This window comes from Chrysemys picta, chromosome 2 (assembly GCF_011386835.1).
Source record: "Chrysemys picta bellii isolate R12L10 chromosome 2, ASM1138683v2, whole genome shotgun sequence".
NCBI classification, from domain to species: Eukaryota; Metazoa; Chordata; order Testudines; family Emydidae; genus Chrysemys; species Chrysemys picta.
In genome coordinates, this window is record NC_088792.1 from 245,957,679 (window position 1) to 245,982,988 (window position 25,310).

The window sequence follows — 25,310 nt, forward strand, 5'->3', positions numbered from 1 at the left end:
AAAGATACTTTCCAACAATCAAGCGCCCCGATTTCCAGAAATGCTCCCTTTTTATTTTAAATAAAGACTAATCCAGGACAATATGGAAGGGAAAAAGCGCCCCCCCCCCCCAAAAAAAAGTAATTTGTACAAATATCACAATTAAACACGTTATAAGAGTTTTCAATCACTGTAAAAATGTTTAAAAAGCTGAAAGTTGGAAATTATTAGATGCCCTATTCAGACCAACATTTCAGTCCATTTCTGCAGGGGGAAGTGTCACATTTTTCATGCATGGGCAAAACACATGTTCTGTTTAGAAAGAAAATTTTCCTGTGAATTGTAAAGGTCCTTTATTGCTATGCATAATAGGCTACATCAGATGCACATCAGGGAGCACAGGAAAAAAGAACGAAAGAGGTTAACCATTAAAAAAAAAAAAAAAAAAAACACCCTGAAAAAGTTCTCCTACTAGACTGTATGTAAGTTTAGGGCAGGATTTCCCAGAAACTTTGAAGCGAATAGATACAGTGACAGAGTTTTGTTAGGACAAGTGCATTAATATTGAATAAAAGAAACTAATCGTTCGTTATTTATTTTTATACAATATGTTACACTGAGGCCTTATCCCGCTTCTACTGGCTCAACTCCCACTGATCTCAAAGGGAATATAAGTTATCCCTAAATACACCAAAACAAACATTGGAAAACAAGTTAGACTGCTAGCACTAGTGTCCTATTATGAAGTTTTTGAAAAGAAAAATTAACCTGATTGCAAGATATTTTTAAAAGTTAATCAGGAATTCCAAATATCACAAGTGAAAAGTACCAAACAAAATTTATTTTGATCATATCAGTGTATCCACACAGGGGCCAATAGATTATTATTTTATTATTAATTTCACAATGTTTTATGAGCTGGGATGGAACCTGTCATAGGAAGTCACAGGAGGTTTTAACAGCTGTCTCAAATGCCTAATGGCATTGTAACTGATCTATTAGAAGCAAGTGGACTTATCTTCTACCTGGGCCCACAGCGCTAGACGCTTCCTTTCACAAGAATGGCTTACTAGCTTGCTTGTACCAATTATTTTAGAGGCCTGATCCTCTGTTCTTGAGAATAGCACTCACAGGTAATGGATTGACCACATGCTTCCTGTAAAAAGACATCTGCACTGCTCCCATGCCATTTGGTCAAACTCTTCTAATTAGGAGCATATGCATCCTTTACATAGAAGGAAAGGGTATTAACTTTGAATAATAATCTTTATTAGTTTATTTTAAAAGGTACATTGTAATCCTGAGCTACTGCTTTTGTACATTTGTCATCATACAAAGACATGTCATTTACAATTTGAAGAATACATTTATTGTGCTCCAAATCCTCATCTGAATGTCACTTTGTCCTAACAGGAACATAGATAATTTAAAATAATATACATATCCCTGGAACATCCACATTAAATTTACCCCAACCCCATTATCTACAGACTACTGTCTTCTAAAGAGCTCAGGACATTCCTTCTAAATTTAGCAAAAAACTAGTTTAAAACTGTAAAGATGGGCAGTGCAAGAACTGGTCCCTTAATCCTTTGTGAATACATCATTAGAAAATTAAACTGGTTTCAGTTTCCGTATTCTCTTGAATGAATTGCCAATGTCAAATTGACCAGCTGTATTTTGAAGGAATGATCAGAGTAACAATTTACTCATTTTCATATTACAGAAGTACTTCCTTTTGCAGTGACCAATACAAAATTCTCCCAACAGGAAAAGTTTGATGATGATCAGATGAAAGTAAGAGGTAACCCATCATCACCCTATTTTCAGCTAAATTACATCTAAGTATTATAAAACAAGTCATATGAAACACTTCCCTTCGACCCTGTAAAGGAACTCACACAAACAACCAGAGCAAAGTTCCATAAATCCAATCATGGCTTTTAGGATTTGCCTGTAAAAAAAGAAACATTAACAAGTCCCAGGATCCTTGAAAACAAAACAAAAAAACCAACATTTATCCAAGTTGAATTCCAACATTGGATAAACTGACATTTCTGTTTCTAACTGGATTACCAAAATATTGCATCTCTCTACCTGAAAACCTGAAAGCATACAGTGTTTACAAATGTTGTCTCTCTAGCAACAGTGTCAGTCTTCAAAAGTACATTCGTAAATTTCACTTCCTGAATAAGGTCACTATGATCTTAGGTAAAAGTTACAGTAAGCAGTTAAAGCAAATTGCTTATTGCTTAGATTTTAAAGCAAGCCACTTCAATACAGTTTTAATGAAAACGTAAGTACAAATATGAAGCTATTGTAGAAACACTTATAAACACCTGTTGCTTTGAGTACTTACTGACCACCCAAACAATAGCACAGACTGATCTTAACATAATAAAAAGGAAACGTAAAATTTAATACTGTTTGTTGGAATTAAATTCAACAATACCTTTAAGACAGGTGCATGAACATGTAAACAAAGCTTTAGTATTCAGAGCTTGGGAATCTAGCAGCAAAACAAACTATTTGCATATAATGTAGTGCAATGAACATTTGTTCTTAAAAGATCCCCAGTCTTAAAACTGCTTGTAACAGAATGGAATCCTTAAAGGAAAATTTTTAAAAATGTCCAACATGTAGAATCCAGAATCACTAGACTTTTTCACCTGCTGTAATCTACCATTATAAGTCTATGCAAAACTGTGCTCTGGATAACTAACTTTTATGGCTCCCCAGTAACAGGCTCGAATAAGGCAGATCAAGCCTAAGAGATAAGCAATGGCCCAAGAAACATATGTTGCATGGAAACGCCTGGCAAAATCTTGCGTACCAACCTAAAAAAAAAGAAAAACAAATGTCAGCAACACAACAGTCTAAGCAATTTGAGAGGGAAAAAAAGTGTTTTTAGAGAAACATATTAAACTTAATAGGCACTGTCAAGGGTCACAGTACCTTTTACTTAGTTCCATGAAGGTATATTTTTTTATTTCAAGTCAACGATGCCAATATTTAAAATCATACCAAAACTCAAAGAAATTGCCTGTAAACTCCATATATAGTGTCTTACTTTCACTCCCTCCACTACAGGCCAGTCCTCCACTACTCATCTGAGGATACAAAAGGCCCATTATAGAAGCAGGGCAGTTATACTGTGCAAGTTAAGGGTGTCAGTAAGCTCATAAAGACAAAATTCAACTCCTGTGCAGGGGGCTCCTTGCACCGCAGTATGTAGCTGTGGGGTTGCTGTCATTCTAAGGCTGCAGTATTGACTACAGAGGTTCCATTACTGTTCTGCAGGCTGGGGACATGGGTACAAGGATGTAGACTATGTTCCCAACCCCATTCCCAAACCTCTCTTCCCCACCATGTAATGGAAATGCAGCAGTTTGGTTGCTAAGGGGCTCTCCTCAGCCTTCACCCCTAGAAGACTGGAAGATATTTAAAGAGATACTATATAGCAGCACCAACCTCTATTGGCAAAACATGGGAGAAGTTTTACCATTTCATTGGTGACAATATGAACTGTAGCGTGCCAGATGTTTGTGTTCAGCTCTTGAGATTGGAGGGTAAATAGGTGGTTGGGGAGAGGATAAGGTTGTTTTTTTCCCCAGTCATGTGTGGATTGAGGTACAGGTTTCAGATTGTTAGGGTAATCATAAGTAAGTATCCAGGAAGGGGAGAGAAGCTTCAGGAATTTGATATATAGCTACAGGACACTTGAAACAGAACCCATGTTCCAGAGAGGATGACTTGTAAATGGGAGATAACAGAAGAAATCCTCCCCATGTTGGGGCTGAAATGGCAGATAGAGAGAAACCTTTTACGGCCCTGGATCTCAGATGGAAAGGGGAGTTTGGATTATGATTTCTGGTCTGGTTTACAAATGGAATGTTTCACTCTGAGAAGCCAAGATTTGGGCCAACACTTAACGGGAGATTTTCTAACTGAAAAGTAATAGAGGTTGGCTCCCACAGTAAGGGGTGGGGCTACAGTATAAATCTATATCCCTTCATCCCAGCAGGTGGGTCAGATTTTCAAGAAGAAAACTGGAACACTGCAATTGGGGTATCACAGGAAAGCATCAGAGTGAGAGAAAAGGGAATTTGGTAAGGAAATGGGAAGAAAAAGCACTATCCCCATATCAGGATGAAAACCTGGAAGATTTATAGAAGACAGCAGCAGGGGAGGAGACAGTATCTCTCTGTGACCATATTGTTGTCTCATACTACTAACTCCCCCAACATCTAGCTGTTACCCTTCCATCCTTCCCAGCCACATACCAGCCCCATTTTCTCTTGCTCTCAAACTTCCCATCTCCCTCCTGACTCAATCTCTCTTAACTCTCTTCAATCCTCCTATTACTCAGAAGCCTTCCCGTCCCAGCCGGATGCCCTCAAGCTGAAAATTGTTCCTCTTCCTACTTAACCTCTCCAAGGCTCAGCACCACATCCCCCCCTCTGAGCCCTCTCTGACATGACACTTTCAGGGTAAGAATCCCCCCTATGCAACTCTCTAGATTAAAAAAAAAATCCATCCCTGGACTCAGAATTCTTCCCCTCCCTTTCCACCATTGACAGGGAGAGCAGGATGGAACTATGTTGTGCTGCTAGTCAAACTGCACCAGCCCTTCTGCTGCCTTTCTCAGTGGCAGGAGCCAACAAGGCTAGCAGAGTGAGACTGCTGAGCTGACTGCAGAGGCTAGCAGGACACTGCTGCACAGGAAATACAAGAATGATTGTTTGGAGAAGCCTTTGCAGACTCAAAATCCAAAAGAGAGGATCCAAAAAGGTGGCAGGTCACCTGTGCTGCATCTGAACTTGAAGGAAGTAGAAATCATAAACATTAAATTAAGGAACTTGGATAAGGAGACCCTACAAAGGCATAAACATCTGACAATAAAAGCGAATGTCAATAATGTGCTAGCCAAGGCGGAGGGATATGGCCAGGCTCTGTGCTATAACAGACCTAGTCATGGAATAACTCAAGAGTTAACCTAGCTCATGGGACTTGGAATAACTATTAGTTAGCACCAACTATTGACTCTTAAATAGCCAAAAGCACAATTCATCAGTGAGGCCACAGAATCAAAACAAAATTTGCTGGGTCAAACCACTAGAGGAAAATGTTGGGAACATCACAACAAGTGTAAAAACACTTTTCTATATTTCCTTCCCTGATTTGCATCTAGATTCCTAAAATAATTCTGGTCTGAGAATCACAGGATTATAAATGACAAAATGTAAATTTGTGGAAGTAAGAGAAGGAATCAAAATCAGGTTGGACAATTGAGATGCTAAAGGAGCACTCAAGGACGATAAGGCCATTGTGGAGAAACTAAATGAATTCTTTGCATCGGTCTTCACAGCTGAGGATCTGAGGGAGATTAGCAAACTTTAACCATTCTTTTTAGGGGACAAATCTGAGGATGTGTCCCAGACTGAGGTGTCATTAGAGGAGGTTTTGGAAGAAATTGATAAATGAAACAGCAATAAGTCACCAAATACCAGATGGTATTCACGCAAGAGTTCTGAAGGAAATCAAATGTGAAATTGCAGAACTGCTAACTGTGGTATGTACCCTACCATTTAAATCGCTTCTGTACCAGATAGGAAGATGGCTAAGGTGGCACCAATTTTTTTAAAAGGCTTCAGAGGTGATCCCGCCAATTATAGGCTGGTAAACCTAACTTCACTACCGGGCAAACTGGTTGAAACTATAGTAAAGAACAGAATTATCAGACATATAGATTAACATGATTTGTTGGCGAAGAGTCAATATGTTTTTTGTAAAGGAAAATCATGCCTCACCAATCTACTAGAATTCTTTGAGGGGGTCAACAAGCATGTGGACAAGGGTGATCCAGTGGACATACTGTACTTTGATTTTCAGAAAGCCTTTGACAAGGTCCCTCACCAGAGGCTCTATCCCTTTCTTAATGATTCCCAACATTATGTTCACTTTTTTGACTGCTGCTGCACAGTGAGTGGATGTTTTCAGAGACTCCAAGATCTCTTTCTTGAGTGGTAACAGCTCAAGAATTTGGGCTGTTGCCTTTTAATTTCACTGCATGATGCACTGTTCTACTTTTATTGGAAAGGCTAAGTAAGAACATCAAGATTACCGTCTCCACACCTTTCGTTATTTTACATCTCTCTATCTGGCCCCCTTACACATCTACCTGTAAACACTTCTGATGTTTTAAATCTCTCTGTATGTGCAAATCTTTCCATGTCTCTAAGAATTTTTGCTGCTCTTCTCATCTCTCCTATATTCATTTTAAGAGGGGTGACTAGAAAGAAACAGCAGACAAGGTAAGTGAGTACCATCAATGTATATAATGGTATATTAATATATGCAGCATTAAACTATGTCCCTTTCCTAATATAGCCTAACAGATTGTTTGATTTTTTTACCACTACAGCACACTGACCAGATGTGTTCACTGATCTTTTTTATGAATTGTTACAGTTAAAACAAAATCCAACAATTTCTTTAAAGTAGGTAAAATTATTTCTTACAATAAAGTATTACTTTGTGCTTGTCTGCATTGTATTGGTCAGTCATTGTGTTGCTTAACTATTTAGCTCTCAAGTTACATAGGCAACTTTTGCAAATTATATCTTCTATCTTACTGTGACAGAATGTATACACCCTGTGTTCACACCCTAAACACTATTGAAATCATTTTTGTAGAAGGCACGTCTTTACCATTTGAAAACTCATAATTTGCTGGTCAGTATGGTCCTGATGTGTGGCAACATTGTATGTAAAGTTATAAGATTTGCCTGTATAGTGTTATTAAAACATGATCCAAACCCCACAGCCCTGCCCAAACAGAGGGTGGCAAACAAGTCTGTCCTAAACAAAGAAAGGTGTGCTCTGCTTAATTTGCACTTAAGCAGTAAACGGAGTCATCATGCAGGAAGGGAAACAAAGAAAGCTCAAAAGGGTGATAAAAAGCCAGCAGGGAACATCCTTCTCCATAGACTCTTTGTCTCCTAGTGTCCAGCTGGAAATGTTTTTCAAGAGAAGGACTGAAACAATAAAAAGAAGGGACAAATGCCCTAAGGTACCCTTTTCCCTGACCATTATATTCACTGAACCTGAAGTGACAAAGGACTCTGGGGGACAAGACCTGACCTTCAGGGGTTTGGTCAGTAAGACTGCTGAAAGCATGTGGTCAGAAACTTTCTTGAATCTGATATAGTTTGTTAAGTTAGGTATTAATAAACATTTTATCTTTATTTTCCTTTATTTTACCTTTATTTTTTCTTTCTGACTTTTATGCCTCATTACTTGTATTCACTTAAAATCTCTCTCTTTGTAGTCACTAAACTTTACTGTTTTATCTAATCCAGTGTGTTAAAATTGAAGTGTCTGGGTAAATATTTGGGGTGACAAGTTGTGTGCGTATTGATCTCTTAAAGGAATAACTGACTTAATATAATTTGTACTGTCCAGGAGAGGGCTGGGCAGTACAGGACATACGTTTCTTGGAGAAAAATCTAAGACTGGGGATGTGTTGGGGTCACCCTGCAGTACAGCCACTGCTGATGAGAACCACCGTGTAACCCAAATGTGGCTGGCAGGCTGCAGGTACATACAGACACTCAGGGTGTGGCTTGCATGTTTGAGTGACCCAGGTGAGAGCTATTTCAGCAAGGCATCCAAGGTTGCAGGGCAGGAGTGACATAACTGCTCATTAGTCTGGATTGTATGCTGGTATGTCACACTTACTCAGTGGCCTTAAAGCTGGTGTTGTGCATAGTTCTCTATCAAAAGCTTTCTAGAGACCATATATATTTTACTCTCGTTCCTCAGGGACAGGAAGGTTTAGTCTACATGGCTTCCTGGCAGTCTCTTGAAGCTAGATCAATATCACGACTAGAGCTGGTCACAAATTTTCTATTGGAAAATGCTGATTTGCGAAATTGAAACATTCTATTGGAGTGGTTCAATTTCAATTAAACGGCTGATGGAAACCAGACCTAAGAGGCCTAATTTCCTGCCTATGTGGCAGGCTGCTGGGGAGCTTGGGCTTCCAAGCTCCTCACCTGGCAGGAGGCCAAGGAGCATTTCTTGTTTCAAAAATACTAAAATCTTCCTGTTGAGGGAATGCTTCCGGGTTTCCGAAACTAAGCATTGTGAAATTTCAGTTCTGCAAAAAATGTCGAGGTTTTGGCTTTTCATCCCAAATCAGGAATAATTTTTTTCCCAAAACCTCAAAGTTTCTCATGGAACTGAAATACAGTGTCCCAGCCAGCTCTAAACACAACCTTAAAAGAGCCCACCAGCCTTTTAAAGTTGCATGCCAGAGCATAAATACATGATTAGTGGGATGGTGACAGGCAATACTGAAGGCAGAAACTGAAGAGATTCTACTTAAATGCTGGAAAAGGGAGAGACCCACTGGAAATTAATATTAAGTGCATTACTCACAGTTAATCCAACTCCAATGAAGATGCATATCATTCCAATGGTAATGTATGCACAGCAGCGTCTTCGCGGGAGTGCACTTCCGACAGAGGAACTGTAAATGAAACGTTTGTTAGATTAGATCCACACAAAAATTTTAAACCATTTAATATATGCCATGTTAATGTTATATCACTTTAGATTTTTAATCAAAATGTTGTATGGTACCAAGTCAAACATCTTACAGAAATCTAAGTATATTACCTTTATCAACCAAACTTGTAATCCCATCAAAAAGATACCAAGTTAGTTTGACAGAATCTATTTTTCATAAACCCATGGTGATTTGAATTAATTACATTACCCTCCTTTAGTTCATTATTAATCAAGTCCCATATCAGCTGCTCCATTATCTTGCCTGGAATCAATGATAGGCTGACATGTCTATAATTACCCAGTCACCCCATTTACCCTTTTTAAAAACTGGCACAACATTAGCTTTCTTCCAGTCTTCTGGAACTTCAGCAGTGCTCGAAGGTTTATTTAAAAAATATATATATTATATATCAACTTTATTGGTCCAGCGAGCTCCTCAGCCAATATTTTTAAAACTTATGGATGCAAGTTATCTGGACCTGCTGATTTAAAAGTGTCTGACTTTAGTAGCTTAAATAAATAAATAATAAATAAAATAAATAAATTAATGGAGATATCCTATCTCCTAGAACTGAAAGAGACCTTGAGAGGTCATCAAGTCCAGCCCCCTGCCTTCACTAGCAGGACCAAGTACTGATTTTTGCCCCAGATCCCTAAGTGGCCCCCTCAAGGATTGAACTCACAACCCTGGGTTTAGTAGGCCAATGCTCAAACCACTGAGCTATCCCTCCCCCCTAGCTTCTATTTAACATCCTCCTGGGATAGTAGCGAAACAGAAAGAATGTTATCATATAATGAGACTGCATCATTTGTTTTTCCCCCAAATACAGAACAGAAATATTTATTGAACACTTCTGCCTTTTCTGCATCATTATTGATCATTCTCCACTTCCATCTACTGATGGACCAATACCATTGTCAGAATTCTTTTTGTTCCTAATATATTTGAAAACCTTCTTATTGTCCTTAACTCTGATGGTAATAGATTCTTCCTTTTGTTCCTTGGCTTCCTTTGTCAATTTTCTACAATTCTTATCTTCTGGTTTATATTCTTTACTATCAACGTCCCCTTTCTTCCCTGTGTGTGCGCGCACCTTCACTTCCCCTCTAAACCAGCCTTCTTCCTCAGTTGTGGGATTGTGGCTTTTTGGGCATCTGGTAAGTTGTTCTGAAATGATTCCCGATTATCATTCACATTTCTGTGACTAAATTCTCTCCCAGCTGACTTGGTTCATACCTGTGTTCAACTTTGTGAACCTAGCCTTATTAAAGCACCACGTAGATATATGACTGGTCTGGACTTTATTCTGCTTGCATGTTATAAATATGATCAATTCTTCATCTACAGATTCAACAAAGCAATACAAGTCTTCACTGAGCTCTCTGACTAAACCAATTGTTGGAAGCACCAAATTTTAACAACACAGCTGAGCCCACTGTAGCGTCCATGTTGGGGGAAAAGGCAGTTTTGCTTTAACTGAACAATTTACTGGACAACAAAATTAAAATTGCAGGTGCACTAACATGGGCTCCACGATTTTCCAGATAAGGTGACAGTGGATTTGGGGAGCAGGGTGGAGGTTTTTATTGTTTACTTTCCATTAAGACATTAATAGTGCGGCTCTACACAGGTATAGCTTTCCCCCTGTATGGATCAGATTACAGAATCAAGACTTTATTTTGCAGGCTCAACTTCCACTGGAAACTATGAGTGCCCACTGTGGAAAGAGAATGGGCATATCAAGTGGGGTACTGCAGGGATCGGCCCTGGGTCCAGTTCTGTTCAATATCTTCATCAATGATTTAGATAATGGCATAGAGAGTGCACTTAAATTTGTGGATGACACCAAGCTGGGAGGAGTTGCAAGTGCTTTGGAGGATAGGAGTAAAATTCAAAATGACCTGGACAAACTGGAGAAATGGTCTGAAGTAAATAAGATGAAATATAATAAGGACAAATGCAAAGCACTTAGGAAGGAACAATTAGTTGCACAAATACAACATGGGAAATGACTGCCTAGGAAGGGATACTGCGGAAAGGGATCGGGGGCTGGGGGAGGGGGTCATAGTGGATCACAAGCTAACTATGAGTCAACAGTGGAAGGATGTTGCCAAAAAAACAAACATCATTCTGGGATGTATTAGCAGGAGTGCTGTAAGCAAGACATGAGAAGTAATTCTTTCGCTCTACTCCGCACTAATTAGGCCTCAACTGGTGTGTTGTGTCCAGTTCTGGGCACCACATTTCAGGAAAGATGTGGACAAATGGGAGAAAATCCAGAGAAGAGCAACAAAAAATGAATAAAGGTCTAAAAAACAGGACCTATAAGGGGAGATTGAAAAAATTGGGTTTGTTTAAGAAGAGAAGACTAAGGGGGGGACATGATAATTTTCAAGTACATACAAGGTTGTTACAAGGAAGTGGGAGAAAAATTGTTCTTGTTAACCTCTGATGATAGGACAAGAAACAATGGGCTTAAATTGCAGCAAAGTAGGTTTAGCTTGGACATTAGGAAAAAATTCCTGTCAGGGTAGTTAAACCCTGAAATAAATTGCCTAGGGAGGTTGTGGAATCTCCATCATTGGTGGTTTTTAAGAGCAGGTTAGACAAACACCTGTCAGGGATGATCTAGAGAATACTTAGTCCTGCCTTGAGTGCAGTGGACTGCACAAAAAGACCTCTCAAGATCCTTTCCAGTCCTAAGATTAATTTTATTGTTGCTTGTAGGGTATATATCTAGAACTTGGACTGACTATTACCACCAAGTGTAGCACTAATGTTGCAACAATACTTAGCACTTCCACTGCACTTTTAAAATCAGAAGATCTTGAAATACTTTGAAAACCATTATATAAATCCTCATGTACCATCTCTCTAAGATAAGACATATCTATTTGTGGTAAACAGCATTTCAGTTCTTATTTCGGACACCATCCCCCAAATTTAAATATTTGTAAACACTAACCAATAAGCAGAACTGACAGAAAATGTGTAAGAATCTCTCAGAATATTTCACTGTCCTAGACTTCACTTCCCTGTACTCCCTTCCCCCAGCCTTTTTTTTTTTTAATTGTCAAATTTAAATTAGGATTGGAAGCTCCTCAGGGCAGGAACTGGCATTTTGGACTTGTCTGTAACATACCAGGTATACCTATGGTACTATTTAAGACTACACAGCAAAATAATTTCTCTGCCTCAGATGGTGGTTAAGTATCTTGTGCAGTTACACAGTGAGTCAAAGGCAGAAGTAGGAGTAAAGCTCAGCAGTCCCAACCCCAAGACCCCAACCCGAACCACTGGACAGAAATAGAAAAAAACAAAGAAAAGAAAAAGAACTAGATAAGTCAATGGCTATTGGCCAGGATGGGCAGGGATGGTGTCCCTAACCTCCGTGTGCCAGAAGCTGGGAATGAATGATGGTGAAAGGTTCACTTGATGATTACCTGTTCTGTTCATTCCCCCTGGGGCACCTGGCATTGGCCACTGTCAGAAGACAGGATACTGGGCTAGATGGACCTTTGGTCTGACCCAGTACGGCCGTTCTTATGAGAACACTTCCTACCCTCAATGGTACATTAATTAGCTCAGCAGAGGCATGGTAAATTCAGAGTTTAAAATTATATCACCTAAATTTAGAAGGTGAAATAAGGTCTTTATTCAGTTTTGAGGTACACCAAGGTAAGTGTCTCTTTTTGAGTGCATGGGGGGGAAAAAAACCAAAAAGAACACACACTTACCATATATACTCGTTCATAAGCAGAATTTTTTTAGTAAAAAAGGGAAGCACCAGAGAAGGGGGTCGGCTTATGAAGGGGTATTGAGAGGGAGAGGTGGGAGACAGCCCCTCCTCCCAACAGAGGGAGCAAGGAGAGGCAGCACAGCCAGCAGAGCCAGAAGGGAAGAGGCGGGGCCAGAGTCTCTCCGCTTCAGCCTCTGAAGCAGCTGCAGCTCCGGGGCTGGCAGTCTGCAGCCGTGCCGCTCGGCCCCGCCACCCAGAGCAGGCTGTGGCTGCACCGCCCGGCCCACTGGAGCACACTGCAGCCATGCCACCCGGCCCAGATGACGACTAATAGCCCAAGGATTTGTTTGCTTTGCTTGTTGACAATGATTTGTACAGTTAATTTTTCATTCCTACGTTCTTGTGATGCATCTGAAAATTAAACTAACTGTACAAATCATTAAAAAGCAACAGAGGGTCCTGTGGCACCTTTAAGACTAACAGAAGTATTGGAGCATAAGCTTTCGTGGGTGAATGCCCACTTCATCAGACGCAAGAGTGGGCATTCACCCATGAAAGCTTATGCTCCAATACTTCTGTTAGTCTTAAAGGTGCCACAGGACCCTCTGTTGCTTTTTACAGATTCAGACTAACACTGCTACCCCTCTGATACTGTACAAATCATTGTCAACAAGCAAAGCAAACAAATCCTTGGGCTATTAGTCGTCATCTGGATTAAAAAATCTGGGGGCAGGAACCTTGTCTTCAGACCTGCCAAAATAAGGGCTTGGCTACACTTGCGAGTTACAGCGCAATAAAGGAGCCCCAGGCGCACTAGCTCACTACCTGTCCACACTGGCAAGGCATGTAGCGCGCTCTGACTCCGCGACTACAGCGCTGCTGGCACTCCACCTCGGCGAGCGGAGTAACATTTGCTGCGTCTTGGCTACAACGCCCGGGCGTCAGTGTGAACGAGGTGTTGCGTTACTGCACTCTGATCGGCCTCCGGAAACGTCCCATACTCCCCTTAAGTCAAGTGGCCAGTCTTGTCATTGTTTGGAACTCCTGTAGGAATGCGGAGTGTGAGAGAGAGAGTGAGGCGGGGCGGAGGAGGAGGTCTGCTGCTGTCTGAACTTATAAGACAGCATGCTGACATGCTCTCATGCCCTCAAAAACCCACTCTCTCTCCCCACATACACACAACACATTCCCTGTCACACTCCACCCCACCCCTTCCATTTTAAAAGCACATTGCAGTCACTTGCATGCTGGGATAGCTGCCCATAATGCACCACTTCCAGTGCCACTGCAAGTGCCACATATGTGGCCACGCCAGCGCGCTTGAAGCTGTCAGTGTGGACAGATTGCAGTGTTTTCCCTACTGTGCTCTCCAAAGGCTGGTTTAACTCAAAGCGCTCTACATCTGCAAGCGTAGCCATGCCCTAAACAAGTTTGACTAAAACCCTACTTCAGCAATCCACTTTTAATACACCATATTACAGGCTGGGGAAGAAGCTAGGCAAGATTAGATTAAGCAGCCTGTTGCTAATGAGCTGTCTAACTCAGCTCTCTGCCCCTTGATGCCTTGGTTAGTTTTATTTTGGGAGATGGCACTAGTAGTAGGGATGGGAGAACTAATGCTAAAAGTATACCTTGCCTAAAACGGAATCTTTTGTCTGAATATTTTAAAGTAAAGTATTTTTCTGCTCCCTCAACACCACATGGTTAATGCTATTCACCACCACCACACTCTCCCCCCATAAACACACACACACACACACACACACACACACACACACACACACACACACTTTTAAAGTTATTCTGGTTATAGACTCAACAGATCTCCCAGTTCCTCTGCTGGGCTGGCTGTTCAATTCCAGTATGGCAAGTCCTGAGGTGAGAGGCACAGAACAATCAAGCAAAACTGTCAGCCACCATAGACGGAAGCAAGACAGTGCTACAGTTTTATTTAAGGTAGAAAACCTCTTTCCATCAGTGTAGGATGGAGACCTCAAAAATTTGGATAGCACCTGAACTTTCTGGTGTATTATCCAAAACAACCTTTGGAGGTCTGCTATTATTACCTATGAGTAACTTAGAGACCATACGCAAGACCCTAAAAGTATCAGCTCGGGGCTGCTGAAATTTGAAATTTTACTTCTGAGATTCCCCTAGCCAAGACACAGACCAATTCTGATTAGTAACAAAAAGAGTCATTTGTTCAAACTTTACACACTTTATATTTAAGTTTAAGTGATTTATAGTTAGCACCATGTCATCTAGGCATCTGGACAAAAAATGAAAAGGTTATCCAGTAGCACTGTATTGCTCCCATCTTAGCAGCCATGTTTTTAACAATAAGGGTGAACATGAACCAAACAAACAAAACCCCCAAACTAAACCCAAATACAGAACCCCTCCATCCATCTTCACTCGATCCTGGAAATAGCCAACAATACTTTCTGGTTAAAAGTATCACAAACTGTTGAGAGATCTACCAAAGTCAATATACAGCTATTACCCTGGTCCATTACCAGAGGGACATCAAACACTAGTAATAATACTGATTCTGGACAGTACCCCAGCCTGAAACCAGACCAATAGGGTATCCAAGAATAAACTGTAGCTGACACTACCACCACTTTCCTGGTGGTGGTTTCTTATTAAAAAGAGATGCTGGAGAGAGGCTGGTAAGTGGGCAGCTGATAATTCTGTTCTTTACTATAGATTTTGTCCATTATCAGACACATAGACAAACACTGTTGGAGAAGAGTCAACACAGCTTTTGTAAAGGGAAATCATGCCTCACCAATCTATCAGAATTCTCTGAGGGGGGTCAAACAAACATGTGGATAAGGGTGATCCAATGGATACAGTGTCCTTGGACTTTCAGAAAGCCTTTGACTAGGAAAGGCTCCCTCACCAAAGGCTCTTAAGCAAACTAAGCAGTCATGGAATAAGAAAATCATAGAATCATAGACTATTAGGGTTGGAAGAGACCTCAGGAGGGCATCTAGTCCAATCCACTGCTCAAAGCAGGACCAACACCAACTAAATCATCCCAGCCAGGCCTTTGTCCAGCCAGGCCTTAAAAACTTCTAAGGATGGGGTTACTGATCCATGAGAAGACCTCCCTAGGTCTTCTCATGGGAAGGTCTTCTCATGGATCAGTAACTGATTAGAAGACAAGAAACAAAGGGAAGGAATAAGTGGTCAGTCTTCTGAATGCAGAGAGGTAAATAGCAGTGTCTTCCAGGGATTTGTACTGAGACCTGCGCTGTTCAACATATTCATAAACAATATGGAAAAGGGGGTAAACAGTGAGATGGCAAAGTTTGCAAATGATACAAAATAACTCAAAATAGTTAAGTCCAAAGCAGACTGTGGAGAGTTACAAAGGGATCTCACAAAACTGGGTGACTGGGCAACAAAATGGCAAATGAAATTAAATGCTGATAAATGCAACTAAACGTATATTGGAAAACCTAATCCCAACTATGCATACAAAATGATAGGATCTAAATTAGCTTTTACCACTCAAGAAAGATCTTGGAGTCATTATGGATCATTCTCTGAAAACATCCACTCAAATGTACAGCTGCAGTCAAAAAAAGCTAAATGAATGTTAGGAACCATTAGGAAAGGGATAGATAAAAAGACAAAAAATATCACAATGCCACTATATAAATATGTGGTATGCTCACACCTTAAATATTGCATGCAGTTCTGGTTGCCCCATCTCAAAAAAGATATTAGAAATGGAAAAGGTATAGAGAAGGGCAACAAAAATAAGTAGGAGTATGGAACAGCTTCCATATGAGGAGAGATTAAAAAACTGGGACTTTTCAACTTGGAAAAGACACAACTAAGGGGGGATTTGATACAGGTCCATAAAATCATGACTGGTGTGGAGAAAGTAAATAAGGAAGTGTTATTTACTCCTTCTCATAACACAAGAACTAGGAGTCACCAAATGAAATTAATAGGCAGCAGATTTAAAACAAACAAAAAGGAAGTATTTCTTCACACAATGCAGTCAACCTGTGGAACTCTTTGCCAGAGGATGTTGTGAAGGCCACGACTATAACAGGGTTCAAAAAAGAATTAGATATATTCCTGGAGGAGAGGTCCATTAATGACTATTAGCCAGGATGGCCAATGGTGCAACCCCATGCTCTGGGTGTCCCTAAGCCTCTGATTGCCAGATGCTGGCACTGGACAACAGGGGATGGATCACTTGATGATTGTCCTGTTCTGTTCATTCCCTTTGTAGCATCTGACATTGGTCGCTCTCGGAAGGCAGGATATTGAGCTAGATGGACCATTGGTCTGACCCAGTATAGCCATTCTTATGTTATAAAAAAAGTTTCTTGAACAAAGATTTAGCAAGTACTTGTCTAAATGAGTTGGATATTTGTCCTCTTCAAAAGGAAGCAATATTAATAATGGGACTCAAATCTCCCCTTTGTCCTTAGGCAGATATGAAGGACAAGAGTCAATCTCAGAAAGTAACATCTTTCCAAAAACACCACACTCAGTAAGCCAAACTGGGAGAATAAACCAGCAAATACCACATCTCTGCAAATCCATTCCTACACTTCTCATGAACCAGTCAGCTCAGCCAAATCTAATCAATCTTATCTTTGAAAGAGACTGACAGTTCCCTTGTGTAGGAAACACTTAATTGCAACTAAATTGTGACAGGAGAAACCATCAATAACTTGATACATTCCTGAGAGTCGAGATTTCACAGATGCTATGGCTAAGGGGAAACAAAAAGTCTCTTCACCTTAATCACCCCAGAAACATCTAAGAGTTCTCTGTCATGCAACTGATCAGACTTCAGTTAAGCCTTCCACCACTGTTGCTGGACATTGTGTACCATGGTGACTTCTGAGGATGGTGGAGGAGGGAGCAATATTTCAGATGTCCTGGTGTTTCGGTTGTAAAACAAACACACACACACACACACACACACACACACACGCTTATAAATTTGTACTAGACCACTAAGAAGATATCCCAGTGATTGTGAAGCAATATCCCCAAAACATTCTGGTATTTTATTGGGTCTCTCAGTCTCTCAGCACAGAATTCCAGATCCAACACTCCAGCCCAGATCTACTACCCTCACAGGAGCAAGGAAAGGCCCTGGTTTCAGTGAGGAGATGATCTGTGACAACAGCTTATTTCTTAATATCCTATAGTTCCAGTCCCATCATGCAGGTCAAAAACATGAGTATGCCCACTGATAAGAACTGAGACAGAGACCATCTGGCACTTCCCACGGTCGTCATGCACTCCAAAAAGACCACTTGGACATGCTTTAGTACAAGAGGACCTCAGCACCATTCCATGATATGCAACACTGACCACACTAAACAGTTTGGTTTGGGTAAATCAGTGGAAAGCACACACACAATACACCTGCCAACCATTTTTGTGCCTGCACATTGTGGCACCTCTCTCACAATTTCAGCTACAACTCCCTGAAAAAGATGCAGAGCACGGCAACTGGGGCATGATTGACAACATATACTCTATATTATAGGCATACAATGTATGTACATAGCTATATAATGGTGGTGTTGGGGTTTGGTAGAGAAAAAGACATGGCATCCTTTAAGGCAGCTAGCAGCCACGGGAGAGCCAAGAGGGAGCAATGCCTGTATCCTTCTGCCACATTCCAACTTGGTTCCACATAAGTCTTACTACTCTGCACACTGAAACTGAACTAAAAGTTAATGTTGGGAGATAAAAGTTCACCAGGTAGATATCCAATAGAGTATCTTTGTCAATACTGAAAGCTATAAATAGGAACATCCGGTAAGAAAAATAGGGGCACACTTTTTAATTCCTTCAAAAGACAGTGAATACAGAAAGCAACTTGGAGGGCCAGAGAGGGAGAACTGTAAATATTTTATTAAAATATATGGACTGTCCCTCCTAACTAGGGATGATTTGCATATATGATAGCACTCTCAATTAAGCACCTCCTAAACCTGGTAGTGCTTCCCGCTAAAGGAACAAGAGTAAAACTTTAGAACTGATTTTCTGATATTTCAAGTGGCTCAAGACTGAAGCTGAAAAATGAGGCTTCCTTTGAATATTGCTATACCTATATAAATTCCCAAAGAAAAGCTAAACAGTTAATAAACTGTCACAGGACAAACCAGCAACTTCCCGGCTGAAGTTAATTAAAACTCCAGCAAAGCCCCACATGCTTAGCATGTGACTAGAATTCTTTAAACAGTCTTTCTGGGAAGCTTTCAAATGGATTGGTTTAAGCTGCTTTACTGCACTTGTATTTATCTACAAGGAATTTTGGAAATTCCTGAGTACAAAAAAAAGCTTCCTCAAGTTAATACACTGCCTTGTGATACAAGCAATTTTAACCTTATCTCAAGGTGCCAGGGGCTGAAGTTACACATTTGACCACTAGCAAGCCATCTATTAATGCTTCTTTCACAGTCCACAGAACTGCTCTTGACACATTAGCTGTTCTTGAAAGAATGTTTAATCTGGAAGCCTCACCTAAAGAATTTTTGAAAAAATGAAATTGTGCTAAAAACAAAAGTAAAGGCAAGGTTAACACTATACCTCAAGGAAAAATCGAGACAGTTGGCTTGGTTGTTTAAAAAAAAAAAAAAAAAAAAAAGACGGCCTACGGTCAAAAAGAAAATCTGTGGGACAGCAGGAAATTGAACTTGGGTCTCTCAGGTCTCAGGTTAGTACCTTAAATGCTAGATGAGTGGTTACCAACTGGTCGATCGCGATTGACTGCTCAATCCTAGAGACTCTCCCAGTCAATTGCGATCTCTGGTGGTGTAGAGGGGCTGCTGCTAAGGCAAGCTCCCAGCCTGCCCCTTCACCATGTCGCTCCCAAAAGCAGCCAGCGCGGCACCATGGGCGGGGGGGACAGGGGTCTCGGCGTGCTACTCCTGCCTGCAAGCACTGCCCCCGCATCTCCCATTGGCTGGGAATGGGGAACTGTGGCCAATGGAAGCTGCAGGGGCAGTGCCAGAGGCGTGTTGGCCCCTTCCGGGAGCGGCATGGGGTTGCGGCAGGCAGCCTGCTTTAGCCTCGCTGCACCGCCAACTGGGAGATGCCCAAGGTAAGTGCCGCACGGCAGGAGGCCATACCACAACCCCCAACCTTGAGCCCCCTCCCAGAGCCAGCACCCCAAACTCCCTCCTGCACTCCAACCCCCTGCCCCAGCCCTGATCCACCCTCCCAGAGCCAGAACCCCATACCCGCTCCTGCACCCCAACACTCTGCCCCAGCCCGGAGCCCCCTCCTGCACCCAAACTCCCTCCCAGAGCTTGCACCCCTAACCCCTTCCTGTACCCCAACCCCCTCCCCCAGGCTCAGCTTGGAGCCCCCTCCCACACTGCAAACCCCTCAGCCCCAGCCCAGAGCCCGCACTCTCATCCCAAGCCCTAACCCCCTGCCTGGTTAAAGTGAGTGAGGGTTGGGGAGAGTGAGCAAGGCGGGGCAGATCCTGGGTTGCCCTTAATTCAAAAAGTGATCTTGGACATAAAAAGATTGGAGACCCCTGTGCTAGACCACGCTTTTTCTGAGTGTGAAAGTAGTAATAATATGCAGGTTTCTTCCAGATGAAAGATACTTCTGCACTTTATTTAAAACAAACAAAACAAAAAACCCTATATAAATGTGAAAAACTAGACAATGGAATGTTAAGCTTACAAGATCAAGTACTCAAGAGTCAGGAAACCCCTAAAAAGAGTTAAACTTTTTCTTGCATTAGCTTGACTGCATTGTGGACCCTATATATTTCAAGATTCACCTAATTATAGATAGTCATTAATGGGTAAGTTATTGTTAACAAAGTGGCAGGAATAGAAGATACTACATACTCATATGTATAATACATACTCACATTCTACATTCACACTGTGGCAGAAATCCTCACTTTTAACGTTTCCTGACTTCAATGTTTGATTTTGCAAACTTAACACTGAAACAACCCTAGGTCTTCTGTCTTTACTTTCCATAGCTGGGTTTTTGTGTTTTTTCTCCCTGCCCAATAAAATAAGAAGCAGGGAGAAGAGATAATGCTATAAGTACCTTATGCAACATTTTAGGGGAGAAAATACAGAACATCTTTTTACCCAACTGAAACTGAAGGGTAACCAACATTCTCATTTTTAGAGTAGAATTTGAGACTTACAGAAGTTAAGTGACTCGTCTAAGGTCACACCCAAATCTATACCAGCAATGGGAATAAAAATAAAGGTTATTTTGACTCCCAGTATACGGCCCTAGCCACTCAGTTACAATACCTCAATAAATGGAAGATTTTTTTTCCTACAGATCTTACACTTTTTAAAAAGCATTAAATATAGAAAAATTATATGAAAATACTGTCATATCCCAAATTACAGAACCATGTGAACAGTAGCAACTTCATAACACTATTTGAAAAGTTATTTAAAAATGCTGACTTTGTCCCTCATATTTTAGGCTCTATTTGCACTGTAAGCACAACAATTTTGGAAAAAGAAGAACAGGAGGACTTGTGGCACCTTAGAGACTAACAAATTTATTAGAGCATAAGCTTTCGTGGACTACAGCCCACTTCTTCGGATGCATATAGAATGGAACATATATTGAGGAGATATATATACACACATACAGAGAGCATAAACAGGTGGGAGTTGTCTTACCACCTCTGAGAGGCCAATTAATTAAGAGAAAAAAAACTTTTGAAGTGATAATCAAGCTAGCCGAGTACAGACAGTTAGATAACAAGTGTGAGAATACTTACAAGGGGAGATAGATTTAATGTTTGTAATGGCTCAACCATTCCCAGTCCTTATTTAAACCGGAGTTGATTGTGTCTAGTTTGCATATCAATTCTAGCTCAGCAGTTTCTCGTTGGAGTCTGTTTTTGAAGTTTTTCTGTTGTAATATAGCCACCCGCAGGTCTGTCACTGAATGACCAGACAGGTTAAAGTGTTCTCCCACTGGTTTTTGAGTATTTTGATTCCTGATGTCAGATTTGTGTCCATTAATTCTTTTGCGTAGAGACTGTCCGGTTTGGCCAATGTACATGGCAGAGGGGCATTGCTGGCACATGATGGCATATATCACATTGGTAGATGTGCAGGTGAACGAGCCCCTGATGGTATGGCTGATGTGATTAGGTCCTATGATGATGTCACTGGAATAGATATGTGGACAGAGTTGGCATCGGGGTTTGTTACAAGGATAGGTTCCTGGGTTAGTGGTTTTGTTCAGTGATGTGTGGTTGCTGGTGAGTATTTGCTTTAGGTTGGGGGGTTGTCTGTAAGCGAGGACAGGTCTGTCTCCCAAGATCTGTGAGAGTAAAGGATCATCTTTCAGGATAGGTTGTAGATCTCTGATGATGCGCTGGAGAGGTTTTAGTTGGGGGCTGAAGGTGACAGCTAGTGGTGTTCTGTTATTTTCTTTGTTGGGCCTGTCTTGTAGGAGGTGACTTCTGGGTACTCGTCTGGCTCTGTCAATCTGTTTTTTCACTTCAGCAGGTGGGTATTGTAGTTTTAAGAATGCTTGATAGAGATCTTGTAGGTGCTTGTCTCTATCCGAGGGATTGGAGCAAATGCGGTTATATCTTAGAGCTTGGCTGTAGACAATGGATCGTGTGGTGTGTCCTGGATGGAAGCTGGAGGCATGTAGGTAAGTGTAGCGGTCAGTAGGTTTCCGGTATAGGGTGGTATTTATGTGACCATCGCTTATTAGCACAGTAGTGTCCAGGAAATGGACCGCTTGTGTGGATTGATCTAGGCTGAGGTTGATGGTGGGATGGAAATTATTGAAATCATGGTGAAATTCCTCAAGGGCTTCTTTTCCATGGGTCCAGATGATGAAGATGTCATCAATGTAGCGCAAGTAGAGTAGGGGCGTTAGGGGACGAGAGCTAAGGAAGCGTTGTTCTAAGTCAGCCATAAAAATGTTGGCATATTGTGGGGCCATGCGGGTACCCATAGCAGTGCCGCTGACTTGAAGGTATATATTGTCCCCAAATGTGAAATAGTTGTGGGTGAGGACAAAATCACAAAGTTCAGCCACCAGGTTAGCTGTGACATTATCAGGGATACTGTTCCTGATAGCTTGTAGTCCATCTTTGTGTGGAATATTGGTGTAGAGGGCTTCTACGTCCATAGTGGCCAGGATGGTGTTTTCTGGAAGATCACCGATGGATTGTAGTTTCCTCAGGAAGTCAGTGGTGTCTCGAAGATAGCTGGGAGTGCTGGTAGCGTAGGGTCTGAGGAGAGAGTCTACATAACCAGACAAGCCTGATGTTAGGGTGCCAATGCCTGAGATGATGGGGCGTCCAGGATATCCAGGTTTATGGATCTTGGGTAGCAAATAGAATACCCCTGGTCGGGGTTCTAGGCATGTGTCTGTACAGATTTGTTCCTGTGCTTTGTCAGGGAGTTTTTTTAGCAGATGGTGTAGTTTCTTTAGGTAATCCTCAGTGGGATCAGAGGATAATGGCCTGTAGAATGTGGTGTTAGAAAGCTGTCTAGCAGCCTCCTGGTCATATTCCAATTTATTCATGATGACGACAGCACCTCCTTTGTCAGCCTTTTTGATTATGATGTCAGGGTTGTTTCTGAGGCTGTAGATGGCGTTGTGTTCTGCATGGCTGAGGTTATGTGGCAAGTGATGTTGCTTTTCCACAATTTCAGCCTTTGCACGTCGACGGAAGCACTCTACGCAAAAGAATTAATGGACACAAATCTGACATCAGGAATCAAAATACTCAAAAACCAGTGGGAGAACACTTTAACCTGTCTGGTCATTCAGTGACAGACCTGCGGGTGGCTATATTACAACAGAAAAACTTCAAAAACAGACTCCAACGAGAAACTGCTGAGCTAGAATTGATATGCAAACTAGACACAATCAACTCCGGTTTAAATAAGGACTGGGAATGGTTGAGCCATTACAAACATTAAATCTATCTCCCCTTGTAAGTATTCTCACACTTGTTATCTAACTGTCTGTCTGTACTCGGCTAGCTTGATTATCACTTCAAAAGTTTTTTTTCTCTTAATTAATTGGCCTCTCAGAGGTGGTAAGACAACTCCCACCTGTTTATGCTCTCTGTATGTGTGTATATATATCTCCTCAATATATGTTCCATTCTATATGCATCCGAAGAAGTGGGCTGTAGTCCACGAAAGCTTATGCTCTAATAAATTTGTTAGTCTCTAAGGTGCCACAAGTCCTCCTGTTCTTCTTTTTGCGGATACAGACTAACACGGCTGCTACTCTGAAACCTTTCATTATGCAAGGCACTGCATTTAGCCGTATGGAGTGGAAATCCATCAACCTCATGAAAAAACTCGTACAGATACAGACAGACATCATCTTCCTTTCCAAATGCAAGCAGATGGACATCATACCAAAAGGACTAAAGGTAAAAAATCCATTACAATCTACATATCACACAGACTATGCTGAGAGACTGTGTCACACACTCTCAAAGAAACTGCGAAATCACCTGATCAGCATCCTATACAGCAAACAGGGAAAGATTAAGAATGAGCTCTCAGAACTGGATACTCTCATAAGAAACCAACCTTCCACACAAACTTCCTCATGGATAGACTTTACAAAAACTAGACAAGCCATTTACAAGACAAACTTTGCCTCTCTACAAAGGAAAAAGGACACTAAACTATCTAAACTGCTACATGCCACAAGCAGCCACAACAGTAGTTCCCTTAACCCACCCAGCAATATTGTTAATCTTTCCAGCTATACTCTTAGCCCAGCAGAAGAGTCTGTCCTATCTCGGGGCCTCTCCTTTTGTCCCTCCAGACCCATGAATATGATACAGTTCTGCGGTGACCTAGAATCCTACTTTCGACGTCTCCGACTCAAAGAATATTTCCAACATACCTCTGAACAACATACTAACCCACAGAATCCTCCCTACCAGCACTACAAAAAAAAGGATTCTGCGTGGACTCCTCCGGACGGTCGAAACAACAGACTGGATTTCTACATAGAGTGCTTCCGTCGACGTGCAAAGGCTGAAATTGTGGAAAAGCAACATCACTTGCCACATAACCTCAGCCATGCAGAACACAACGCCATCTACAGCCTCAGAAACAACCCTGACATCATAATCAAAAAGGCTGACAAAGGAGGTGCTGTCGTCATCATGAATAAATTGGAATATGACCAGGAGGCTGCTAGACAGCTTTCTAACACCACATTCTACAGGCCATTATCCTCTGATCCCACTGAGGATTACCTAAAGAAACTACACCATCTGCTAAAAAAACTCCCTGACAAAGCACAGGAACAAATCTGTACAGACACATGCCTAGAACCCCGACCAGGGGTATTCTATTTGCTACCCAAGATCCATAAACCTGGATATCCTGGACGCCCCATCATCTCAGGCATTGGCACCCTAACATCAGGCTTGTCTGGTTATGTAGACTCTCTCCTCAGACCCTACGCTACCAGCACTCCCAGCTATCTTCGAGACACCACTGACTTCCTGAGGAAACTACAATCCATCGGTGATCTTCCAGAAAACACCATCCTGGCCACTATGGACGTAGAAGCCCTCTACACCAATATTCCACACAAAGATGGACTACAAGCTATCAGGAACAGTATCCCTGATAATGTCACAGCTAACCTGGTGGCTGAACTTTGTGATTTTGTCCTCACCCACAACTATTTCACATTTGGGGACAATATATACCTTCAAGTCAGCGGCACTGCTATGGGTACCCGCATGGCCCCACAATATGCCAACATTTTTATGGCTGACTTAGAACAACGCTTCCTTAGCTCTCGTCCCCTAACGCCCCTACTCTACTTGCGCTACATTGATGACATCTTCATCATCTGGACCCATGGAAAAGAAGCCCTTGAGGAATTTCACCATGATTTCAATAATTTCCATCCCACCATCAACCTCAGCCTAGATCAATCCACACAAGCGGTCCATTTCCTGGACACTACTGTGCTAATAAGCGATGGTCACATAAATACCACCCTATA

General features: G+C 41.5%; 1 protein-coding gene across 4 annotated transcripts in view; it reads right to left on the minus strand.

Moving 5' to 3' along the window:
• Positions 1-1,226: 1,226 nt before the first annotated feature.
• PIP4P2 (phosphatidylinositol-4,5-bisphosphate 4-phosphatase 2) overlaps positions 1,227-25,310 on the minus strand; it is a 66,428-nt gene continuing 42,344 nt past the window's right edge. For 2 of the 4 annotated variants that reach the window (XM_065585888.1, XM_042845140.2), the window contains exons 6-8: positions 20,176-20,315; positions 8,422-8,512; positions 1,227-2,816 (exon numbers count right to left, since the gene is read on the minus strand). In XM_065585888.1, the coding sequence (XP_065441960.1) occupies positions 8,451-8,512; positions 20,176-20,315 (202 nt within the window). In that variant the 3' untranslated portion in view covers positions 1,227-2,816; positions 8,422-8,450. The remainder of the gene's footprint in view (positions 2,817-8,421; positions 8,513-20,175; positions 20,316-25,310) is intronic. The other 2 variants (XM_005291566.4, XM_005291565.4) reach the window with 1 other exon arrangement.